Source organism: Panthera leo, chromosome A1 (assembly GCF_018350215.1).
Source record: "Panthera leo isolate Ple1 chromosome A1, P.leo_Ple1_pat1.1, whole genome shotgun sequence".
Classification (NCBI taxonomy): domain Eukaryota; kingdom Metazoa; phylum Chordata; class Mammalia; order Carnivora; family Felidae; genus Panthera; species Panthera leo.
The window spans coordinates 11330001-11342062 of NC_056679.1; the positions used below are offsets into that span (position 1 = coordinate 11330001).

The window sequence follows — 12062 nt, forward strand, 5'->3', positions numbered from 1 at the left end:
CATGGCAGAAGGGAAAGGCAGGAAAATAAGGAATTCTATTAAAAGTGCAAAACGAACCACATCTTCTTTATCCATGTGGTTTATACATACAATGGAATACTACTTGGCACTGAGAAAGAATGAAATCCTGCCATTTGCAGTAACGTGGATGGAACTGGAAGGTATGATGCTGAGTGAAATAAGTCAGTCAGAGAAGGACAGATACCATGTGTTTTCACTCCTATGTGGATCTTGAGAAACTTAACAGAAGACCATGGGGGGAAGGGAAGGGGAAAAAATAGTTACAAAAAGAGGGGGAGGGAGGAAAACCATAAGAGACTCTTAAACACAGAGAATAAATAAATAAATAAATAAATAAATAAATAAATAAATAAAATTTAAAAAAAGAGAACAAACTGAGGGTCGATGGGGGAGAGGAGAAGAATGGGTGCTGGGCATTGAGGAGGGCACTTGTTGGGATGAGCACTGGGTGCGGTATGTAAGCGAGGAACCATGGGAATCCACCCCAAAAACCAAGAGCACACTTTACACACTGTACGTTAGACAATTTAACAATAAATTATATTTTAAAAATAAAATTAACTTAAAAATAAATTTTAAAAAAAGTAGGACCATCTGCCTCAAAGATTTCAAATTCAGGAAGCCACTATTTAATTAGTATAAAAAGTAAAGTCTGTTTTTGAGTCTGGTGGCCCTTCTTATGACCCATTTTTGGAGAATTACATACCAATAGTACTAACAGCTACACTTTCTCATTTTGAGTGTTATTGTGCTGCTTTCTCCCAAGTTTTCAGTTTCCTTTTAGTGAAATCTTTTAGAAAGTTGCCTGGACAAAACGAGGGTTGTGTCTGAGATTAACCGGGAGCTCGAGGGGCTGTTAGGCTTAAGACAGAAAAAACAGGCTGCTGAGAGATAGGAATTCCAGAAACACTCTAACACTGAGCTGATTGAAATTTTAACACAAACTATGAGAAAGTTACCATTTGAGGTAAATTTACTTGTTAAGGATTTAGAAGCAAAGTAGTTTATTTTTTATATTGTTCTAAAGTCTGTTTTAAAATAATGGTCACTGGGTAATAATTTATGTTTGGCTGTTGTAGTCATTTTTTCTCATTATAGTCACTAGCTATTTGTGCTCCATTTCCTAGTCACAAACAATACTTTTCCCGCTGCCCAGCAAGGCCATTTCCTCTTGGCCCTCTACTGTACTCTCAGTTACATGCAGACCCCTGATTGGAGCTCGCTTCAACAAATGAAGCCTTCCCTTCCTTCTTTCTCCCTCCCCATCACCTGGGGTCCCGAGCACATCGTGGTTACATCTGTCACGCTTGTCACATTCTATCAGAATTCCTTATTGTCTGTCTCCCAGAGTGGGCGAGTAATGGTGTCTGATTTTGATTTCCCAGCAGGGGGCACCATTGCTAACACACAATAGGTGCTCAGTAAATGTAAGAAGCATGAATAGGAATCTTTTTTTAGCGGAAATCTTAAACAGATGGTTTCTGATTTCATGCCAGTAGACCAGAAGGTTGAAACACGAGCTGGGAGGTGGGCTCGAGGGGCACTTTGAGGTTTGGACTTTATTTTTCCATCCATGCAGTAGGTAAATTCCTATGGACCTTATCTGCAATAATAGTCATACAAATGTGTACCTCTTTTTTGAGTTTTTGATATACATTTAGCCTTAAGAACTTTCTCAACTATCATCAAATGCTATGTGATTGAGAACAATACTAATAACACAACAGGTATTAAATAAAATATGCTGGGAATGAAATACATTTTGGACGTGCCGTCTACGAAGCTGTTGGCCAGTCCTCACCATGTCTGTTTACTCTTTTCCAGCATTTTCCTATGAGTCTGAAGGCCACATTTCCCTGTATTTAGTTGGATTTGGGAGGGGATAGAGAGGAGGTAATTGCCAAAATAATTTGGTTTTAAAAACAAGGAATTGATTTCTAATGGTCCAGTGTGGACATCTTCCCAAGTGTCTCAGTCACTATACATCCTTCCTGCCACTCCTGTGTTAATGTCGTCATTGTGTCGCACAGTGCCACCAAATTATACAATGTGTTTATATGGAAGTTAGGTGAGGACACGAGTGAGTGTCTATCCCCTAAATACCACCTGCCTTTATAAGAGGCTCTAAAGCTCCCTGACAGGTTCACAGACCTCACCTTATCCTTAGGTAAAATGGAAAGAACCCCAAACTCTTTGGGGACCTAAGTCCTACTCCCAGCTCTGCCATTCAACTAGATATGTGATGCTACACATGGCACTTGTCCTTCGTCTCTGCTCTGACGTTCAGTCGGGTTTTTTAGTTTTTCTAACTGCACATAAAACTAAGTCAAATATGTATGCTACACATTATACCAAGGTTCTCATATATGTTAAATAAAAAATAATGAATATGCAGCATGGTTGGCACTTTTCTAATGTAAATCATAAAGAACCAGCCTGCTGTTGTTCTAGGGACGTGCTACTTTGCTCACAACAGGGCAGAGAGGATTTCTCCCGGACTAGATTCCACAACTCAAAAGGCATGACATCTCTTTGAGTTTGAAAGCCAGTGCCTAGGACTGAAGTTATTTTTTGGTTCAACATTGTGTTCTTTTTGTTAAAGATACTGTGTGTTGGAAGTTTGGGGGCTAAACAATGTTCCCATTTTGTCACCGACACGGGCACAGTGAATCACATTCTTCCTGATTACAGTTGTGCCTCAGGCTGTACAGGAGGACCTACCTCCTAGGAAGCATCATAGATTTGTGGAAGGAATGTGAGCGCTGGGGTCAGGCTCACCCTTCCTCTGTCACTTACTGGCTGCATGACCTTAGGCAAGTCATGTCTTAACCTGGACTTCCTTGCCTGATTGTGAGGGTTAATGAGCCAGTGTATGCAACCCTACAGGACACGGTTATGGACATCTTGCCAGACACACCCTCAGAGGGAGATACTAATCCGGACCCATGTAGCATTTACTTTCATTTGCCAGAGGTTCAAATGGCACTGTTTTGATGCTCTCTCTCAAGAAGCTGTGATCTCGGGGAACAGGAAAGGGTTACATCGCATGGCCCTTTCTGTCTCACGCACGTTGACGTAACCTCAGGAACTTCTCGCTGATCTGACAGACGAGCGAGGTGGACTCAAGCTGCTGACCAGCTCTGACCATCAGCAAAAAGAAAAGCGCAATTTATTTAAAAGATTATGTAAACATCACCCTCTCGGAAACACTTTAAGAAGAAACTTTGCCCACACTGGGTGATCACCTACTTGACTTGAGACCAACACTCACTCTACTCCCCATCTCCCCCGCCTCTACCTGAGGACCTATGCTCATTTGACGTTTTCATAAAGATTTCAAAGTAGTTTTTTGCTGGTATATAAGTTAAAACTTGGCTTTTATAAATGGTCATTGTTTTGCCTTTCAGAATATTCAGAAAAGGTTCTGCTTCCTAACCTGTGATGCCGCCAGTTACCTTGGAGACAATCTGCGGGGAATCGGGTCCAAGTTTGTCAGCTCTTCTCAGATGCTCACCTCCTGCTCTGAATGCCCTACACTCTTTGTGGACGCTGAGACTGTGAGTACCCCGGTCCTGCTGTGGTGGCAAATGGCGGGCCCAGCTTAGGGTGTGAAACATACAGGAAGCGTGCTAGTGTTGTGGTTTGAAAAATACTCAGTGTTTGTGAGCAGCACCATGTTGTGACACGACCCCCAAAGGCCGGAGTCTACATGGTAATGACTCTACATTGCCAGCCAAGGCCAAGTCATTTCAGGGAATCGGGAGAAAAATCCACGTTGGTGCTCCCTCCGTGTCCTTGGCACCTGTCTCCAGTATCTCTGGATTTGACCGCTGTGAACATGATGAGCTAACCCCCAGAGCTGACCTAGCCCATCCCACAATGCCAGGTTGTCCAGCCAGATGGGTCTCCAGAGGCAACATGTCCTCATTTTCCTTACTCCCAAGTGTCAAGTGGAGAGAGATTGCCCCCTGGAGGGATTCATCCAGCCCAAACTGCAAGTGATGAAGTTGAGGGTTAAGTAAAGCATCCTCTGGCTGACTGCTAAATCATGACTTTACATATAAGTCTAAGCCTGCATGAGTGGTGAGCTCTTTGGGGTGTGTGTCACCTTTCTGTATATCCTCCATGCATCTCACACAGATGTCTTATATGCTGAGTAATGAACTAATAAGGTTTAGAACCAATGAGGATGTGCTTTGATTTCAAAAGTCTCTGAAGAATTAGTCTCTCCAAGGACTCGGTGGTCAGAATACAATAGGAGAAATCATTCTATCTTAAATGATTTAAAGCAAAGATTAACTATAAAATCAGTTCAAAAGTCTATTTGGAGATGTGTCTTCCCACTACTTGGAGTATTACTGGATGAAGATATCAGAGTTTGTGCATCAAATGAGTACATCTTAATGTGGGATCCTACAGAATACGTGGTAAGGCTTGAGTGTCTATACTGATATGGAGAAAACCGGATATTTTTGTAGATTTGCATTAGTGAGCCAGTATTCAATTACAATTGCAGCTAATAGTGGAACAGAATTACACATTGCACAGCTTACTAAAAATGGACCCACTGGTCCCTACTTTACATTATTTCTAAATATATTTCTCTTTTGTATCTGTGTAGCCATGCCTGTGTCTAGTTATCTCTCTAGTTGTTTTAATACAAATTATTTTCCTGCCTTCAGCTCCTTTCTTGTGGACTTCTGGACAAGCTCAAGTTCAGTGTTTTAGAACTGCAAGAATATTTGGACACCTACAACAACAGAAAAGAGGCCACTCTCTCGGTAAGCTTTTGTGTCTCTGTGCATATGCTTTCAGTTAAAATCAAATGAACCCACTTATGGGCCCTGGGAAGGTGTTGTGATTAATATAGGATAGGATCTTTGGGAGAAGAAAACGTCATCCATTCCTCTGTTAGGAAGACTACAATTCCAATTTAATACTGGTAGAACTGTTAACAGTATGTATTATACAAAAATGATACTACAGAAGAGAAATTATCAGCCTTCATTTTAGCTCCATAATTTCCCTACTTGGAAACGGAAACATGGGTGTCTGCTCGATGTCTCCTTGTCAATGTGATTAACTTTTCTCAGAGATGTAAAATTGCTAATGACTTCCTCCCAGTGTTTGCCTCTCCTGAAACTCATTGGGGTAGATCTCTGCTCTCCCCTCCTCTTAACTGCTCTTGGTAGCTGTCTCTCCCTGACTCCATTGCTCCTCTTGGCCTCGACTCCAGCTCTTTACTCTTTCCTTCACTGATCTAGACCGTAAAATGTTAGGAACAGAAGTGATCCAGAAACCTCCATCAGACATGCGGAACCCCTGATTTCTGACAAGCAATTGTGTGTAATGACTGTGGGACGCTTCTTATAATATGCCAGGCACAACAGGAAAGGCGTGGATTTTGAAATCAGATGGACGTGGGTTCAAATCACAGATCAGCTACTTAAGGGTTAGTGACCTGGGATAAATTACTTACCTCCTCATCTCAGATTCATCATCTGTAAGACAGTGATAACAATTAATTTGCAGAATTGTTGTAAGGGTATAACAATCGTAATAGTTGTAGCACCTATCATCTCCTGAGTCCCTTCTACGTGTCCAACTACCTGAAAAGAGTTAAATTTCTTAAATTAAATCATGTAATACTCATAACTACCCTGGGAGTTGCTATGATTATCCTCAGTAGCTCAGAGGTAGAAAATCAGTTTTGAAATCCAGGTCTATGGGATTCCAAAGTCCATGCCCTCAAACACAACACAATGTTTATTGCCTTTTAAATAGAAATAACGTATGTAAACTGCCTAGCACAGTGCCTCATACATAGAAGATATTCATCACAAAGTTACTTGTTTTATGTTTGTTGCTCTTGTTATTAATCTTTTCATGATCTGTCCAAGGGCAAGAGTTCTAATGCTCTGCAATAACAATTCCCATTGTCTTTTACTCCTGTGGCTCCTTAATGGTCATTGTTTCCCATTTTCTCCATCATCAGTTAATAAAAGTAATCCTTCCATCCTTCTTGGTGAACAAACCAATCTTTTGATGTCAGATGCAAGTTTCAGTTCTTCAGTCCTTATTGTTTTGTGTCCAGAGGTTCCTTCTCACATCTGTATTGGTTACCATCCCAGGTACTTAAGGCTGGTAGCATCTCTAAATAGCTGAGCTATTATTATAATAGCCTTTCTTACATTGAAGCAGACCTGCCCCCAGAGAAGCCACCCAACGTAACAGAGAGGTAGGTGGGTCATGAGTCCGGTTTCATCGTCCAGTACCACCCGTCCTGTGAGGAAGTATTGGTTTTTATCTCCAAATCTCAATCGTATGAAAGGTTTCTAACTGTATATGATTTTTTCAAAATGATACACAAACTAGGAGTGGTCCGATGAAACCATTCTCCAGGAACGATGTACCACAATGTTCAAATTATATTTTTAAGTGAGCTCACTGAACCCATATGAACAGATATTTTAATCTCAAATAGTTCATCTTCAACCAGAAAAAAATACTTTCAAAAAGTTATTGCAGCAAAATTTTATTTTACCATGATTAGAAGCTTAGTCGATTCTCCCTGTCGGGAGTGATGACAAAAATGTTTTCAGGGCATCACTGATTTTACCTCTGTCTGCATCTCTTTCTAACAACAGTGGCTCGCAAATTGTAAGGCAACATTTGCAGGAGGATCAAGAGATGGAGTAATTACCTGTCAACCAGGGGACTCGGAAGAAAAGGTAATAAAAACCTGTTAGAATTTATCTTTTCCATGCTCTGACACCCTGCGTTGATCTTGACCCACCCAAGAAGCATAGAGCACAAGAAAGGAAGATGCACAATGGGGTCATCCCATACATTCACAAGAAGCCAGTAGCGTAAGACACAATGATGTTCAAGCCAAGCATGACCGTGTGTTGATGAGATTTGTGGGGGGAGTCTTCTTTTTGGAAAAGCAGAGGTATAAAAGTGATCTTTTTGCTGGACATCATTTAACTATACTAATCATTTCCTAATAAATCTGTTCTTCATTTAGAATATAAAACAAAATTTCATTCGTTCTTCACTGAATCGCTCAGTTTCTTCAGGGAAGGAAGTCTTTGTTGACCTTTCAGCCATCACTCTAAAAACAGATGGTTTTTTCTCATTTAGAGTTGCTTTAAGGAACACACCTCAGACCAGCTGGCTTGTAAATGTATGCTGTATTGTCAAAGAAATGGGGCGGAAGATTATGAATGGATTAAAATCATTCATTCTGCAGTTATGTACTAAGTGCCTCCTATGGGGTCCATGTGGTGGATACAATAATGAACAACAGACAAGCCTGTGCCCTTGTGGAGCCTCAGATCTTGTCAGGGAGACAGACATGAATCAAAAACTCATCTAGGTGCAAACGGCAGTAACTGCTATTAAGGAAAGAACTGTAAGCTATGGAAAGGAATCTGATCAAATGGGGAGGGTAGTTCTGAGAAGACTTCTCTATGAAAGTGTCATCTAAGTGAAGATCTCAAATATGAGCTAGAGATAGTCAAGTAAAGGGGAATGTGTAGAGAAGCTGTGCAAAGGCCCTGAGGCAGGAAGGGACCTGGCCCTTTGCAAGAACTGAAGAGAGTCTGGCTACAAGTGCAGAAAGCGACTTGGAGAAAAGTTTGAGAAGAGTCTGGAGAAGCTGGCAGAAGCCAGACTGTGCAGGGCTTGGGTGTTTATCTTAACAGCAATGGCAGGCAATTGAAATGTGGTTATGAGTAGATTCAGGCTCTCACACTCTACTGTGGAAACAGACTGAAGTGCTCAAGAGTGGATTAGGGAAGTCAAGTGAGGAGGCTACCTTCCAGTCAGGCAGAGGTGCTACCCTAGAATGACATCATCACTACTGGAGAAGCATTTTGGATTGTGCACCCTTCAGAGGATGAGAAATCATCTTCCTGTGTTACAAACAGTGCTATACTGAAGTGTAAAAACAAAAAAAAAAAAATTGAGGAGTAAAAGTTTTCCACAGAATATCAGTGGATCAATTTCAGTTTGGTAGTTGTTCAACAAGTTTGCGGTCCTGTCATGGGGAGTTCTTAGGCAAGCCCCTTGCTAAGTGTTAGTGAAGAGGTGAGAGATTGAACAAGCAAACTACAAGACTGAGAAATATCTAGAAAGGGTTTTGAAGGGTGGGTTGCATTTCCACATCGCTGCCCTCCTCGAGGACACATTTATATTTCACATTGTGTCTTCCAGAGAACTTTCGTATCCTTGAAGTCATTGATCTTCCTGGGCATGGCAGGCGGGGCAGGTGGTACCAGCCCCATTCTATAGATGAGGAAACCAAGCTGGACTTGTCCAAGGCTTCACCGTTAATAAGCAATGGGCAAAAACATGGCCTGGCCACAACGTCTGGAAATGGGCAAATGTATACAACAAATGGTTTATCTATATTACATTTTTAAAATACGGGTTTGATGACATCATGTGAGATGTCTACCCTGAGCAATGCAGAGTTGAATGTGCAGTTCAAAATACAACAAACTCTAGCCTTTTCCATCAGTGCCTTTATATGCAGCTGTGATGCGCTGCCTCGAAGGACTATAACTCGGATTTTCACCAAATAACCTGTGTCATGAGCAGACCCCAGAAGAAGCTATATGTTAAAATACATTATATGATATATATTGCCTATGTTACAGATTTTTTAGCCATCCAGTGGCACCCATGCCTTCTGATTCCTGGCCCAATCCTCCCTCCACTATACTCTGCTGTTAAAATAAATTCAGCCCTGGGGCACCCGGGTGGCTCAGTCAGTTAAGTGTCTGATTCTTGATTTCAGCTCAGGTTATGATCTCACGGTTCATGAGACAAAGCCCTACATGGGGCTCTACACTCACAGCATGGAGCCTGCTTGGGATTCTCTCTCTCCCTCTCTCTCTGGCCCTCCCACACTCGTTCTTTCTCTTTCTCTCTCAAATAAACATTAATTAATCCAGTCCAGAGATAAGTTACCATTACCAGGTTATGACTTATGGTTAGCAAAAACCTAGTCCAGTTCAAGATGTAGTTTGTATAGAATATAAACACAGTTATCTAAACATTTACCCTCACTCATGTAATTCTGTTACTTTCTCTATAATCAAATCTCAATCAGGAAAATGTATTAATACACTGCAGATTTTTTACAAACAAGGGTTAAAAAAAATATTTGTTCATTTGTTTACGGCTTCCTGGTTAAGTCTAAAAACATAGGACTTCTGGTTAAATTATCCTATTTCCCAAACATTCCAGTTTTCAAACGTGTGTTTCTGTTGAACTTGTAGTTTATTTCTGTTATTTTGTTCAGTTGCTCCTTCCCCATACCCCATTTTTTCTCACATCCCTCAAAGGGAGATTTCTGTTGTTTTTGCATGGTCTTCTTCCTTCTTGCCCATTTATTCTTTTTCATTTCCTCTTCATCCAACTCTTTCTGTGCTTCTGTATTGTAGTCCTTGTTTCCTCCCTTCCCTTTTCTTGTTTTTAGACTTCATTTCTTCATTCCTGTATTTATTTGTGGCAACTCTGTTAGTATTATACTAAGGCTTGAGAATACAAGGATGGAAAGAAACTAATAGTTTTCACGCACTGTACATCTATAATCTAATTTGATCTATTCCAACAGTCTCTGAAGGGTTTTTCCAATTTTGCAGGTAAGAAAGTTGAAGTTGAGAGGCTACCTCTATAGGCCAGATTAGTTTAGAGGTAAAAACATACACACAGAAAAGTCTAAAGGACAATTTCCAGCATCTGTCTAAATGTCTGTGTGGTTTTAGGTACCTGTATGAAATACCAGAAGGGATGTGAGTGAGCTTATAGGAAAAGGTCAACAGAAGGCCAAATTCTGAGTCTGATGTTTCCAGCATTTTTGCAAAACCAGCTTGGCTCTCTTCCCATTGCTGGTATTAGCTCAGTGCATTAGAATTGCCCTGTATAACATGTGGACACGCTCATGACCAGAGAATTCAAACGATGAACAAATGTCCTGAAGAAGATGCTTTTGGTCCTTTGTATGTGACAATTCTGAGGACAAAGCTGGTCTGGAAGACCAATTGTAAACCATCTACCAGAGAGGATGCTCTCTGAGTCAGTCAAGGCCGGGTGATTTATTTAAATCCTCAGGATGCTTTGTTAAATTCTCTGTTTTGTTAGTAGACCCTGGATGTAGTTTGGCCACTGGAAATGCAGCTTAAACCGCATATTCTCTAGTCCCACCCACCTTACCTGAACCACTGCTGGAAGTGAGGTATGGCTAGGCACCGTGGGGAGTGTAAAAATGAGGACGACTGTGTTCCTATTGCAGATAACACTCATGCAGGGCTGAAAATGGGCTATGAGGGCAAATTGGGGAAAAGTCTTCACATGCTACTAAAGGTGGGCCTTGAGGACAGATGATGGGGTCACCCCCTTGAAATAATGATCTTATGTCCAGAGTCGCTAAGTACAGCTACCATTTGGCTTCCGTCCCCAAGCAAAACCCAACAAATGTTTGACCTCAGAACACAGCTTTACCTAACCTCAAGTGATTCTCTCCAACTCTCCTGTTCAGTCAGATTCCCTGTCTTCTGGAACAGTTTGATGTTGCCAGTTATTCCGAGCACCATTTGCACAGAGACAAGTGGAATGGGGATGGGAAGTGACCTTGTGATTCACAGAATCTGTGTCTGAATGTAAATAGTGGAACAAACACGCCAGTGATTATTACATGAGTGTTTCTGTTTCAGTAAAGTCTGTACTTGATGGAAGGATTAGGACTTGCCTTACTGAACTTAAAGCTCTGAGTTGAGCTCTCAGAGATGTCGGTCTGCTAGAGACGGAGACAGTATACACACAGGCATATAAAGTCTTCCCACCCCCAAGCCCTACCCAAGTCTGGTCTGGTCTTTGCACAAGCTGATTTCTGCTCATTCCTAACAGGCGACAGAAGAGAGACATCGCTGTGGAATGGTTTATAGAAGAGGATACAGCTCCTTGATGGATATTTAATAGTTACTTTCCAGTTTCTCTTTTATTCCTAACATGAAGTTCCAGACTCAAAATAATGCAGAAAGTTTACACTGGCGGCCTGTGCACTGTCACCCAATTCACAGACGTAGTAAGCTTGTACGATATTTTCTGAACTGGCCTGACATTAAAAAATTAAAATTGTTCACACATACACATACACTTACAACAGAATGCCGTCTCTAAAAAGGAAGAGCCAGCAACACTAGGCCTGCCTTCTTTCGTGGCCGCGGTGAGCTTGGGCAGAAACCAGCTGCCTCTCTGGTCTGCCGTCCTCCACATTCCCACTGCACACTGACTTCCTAACACTGAAGGCAAGAGCCAGGTGCCAACCATCATGATGCTTGCACTGCTGTTTTTCTTGTAAGAGAAATGTGTCTCTGTACGTCAGGCCCCCAAGTAGGGAACTGAGAGCTAGATAAATAGGGCTGTGTGTTTCAGGAAAAATGCGGTACCCATTAGCCCCCATTTGAGAGTGTTACTCTTGGCCTGTGTGAGAAGCATTTTTACGTACACGATTCAAGTGCCCGTCTGCTGAACCTGCTCGCTTGGGCATATATTAGAGGTACTGTACATGCTCTCAGTGCATGTACGAAACAAAACAGTTTCTTAAAAAAAAAAAAACAGCATTTGTAATGTTGGGGAAGTATTTTTGAGGGAAGGCTTATTTTAAAAGACAGGCATGATTAATAAATGATTTAGGCTTCTGGGAGATTATAATAGCCATTCTCCGCGAATAACGCACAGTACTCACTGAGTAGAACATAAGACAAGGAGTACGATCTCCGTGTGTCTCATGAGAGCATTTTCACTCATCTGCAGACACTGCTTTACCAGTGTTTTCTCAGCCTGAGCAAAAGGAGGGACACATCTCTTCATGACCCAAAACAGCACTTCTGATTAAGAATTTTGGTTTCCACTGACTTCTCCATTTCCCGTGGAAGTCATCGGGCATGGCTACCACTAGGTAGTTGAAATTAACAGAAGTGTGGGCCAAGGAGGAGACCCTCAGCTCCAGGGGCTCCAGGCAGCAGCGT

The 12062-nt window shown here is 41.7% G+C and overlaps 1 protein-coding gene across 12 annotated transcripts in view; it reads left to right on the plus strand.

The window, feature by feature from the left end:
• FRY (FRY microtubule binding protein) overlaps positions 1-12062 on the plus strand; it is a 340234-nt gene that overhangs the window by 312892 nt on the left and 15280 nt on the right. For 11 of the 12 annotated variants that reach the window (XM_042948349.1, XM_042947801.1, XM_042947961.1 and 8 more), the window contains 3 exons: positions 3429-3578; positions 4704-4802; positions 6669-6752. In XM_042948349.1, the coding sequence (XP_042804283.1) occupies positions 3429-3578; positions 4704-4802; positions 6669-6752 (333 nt within the window). Of the gene's footprint in view, positions 1-3428; positions 3579-4703; positions 4803-6668; positions 6753-8238; positions 8812-12062 lie in introns of those variants that run through there. The other variant, XM_042948381.1, reaches the window with a different exon arrangement.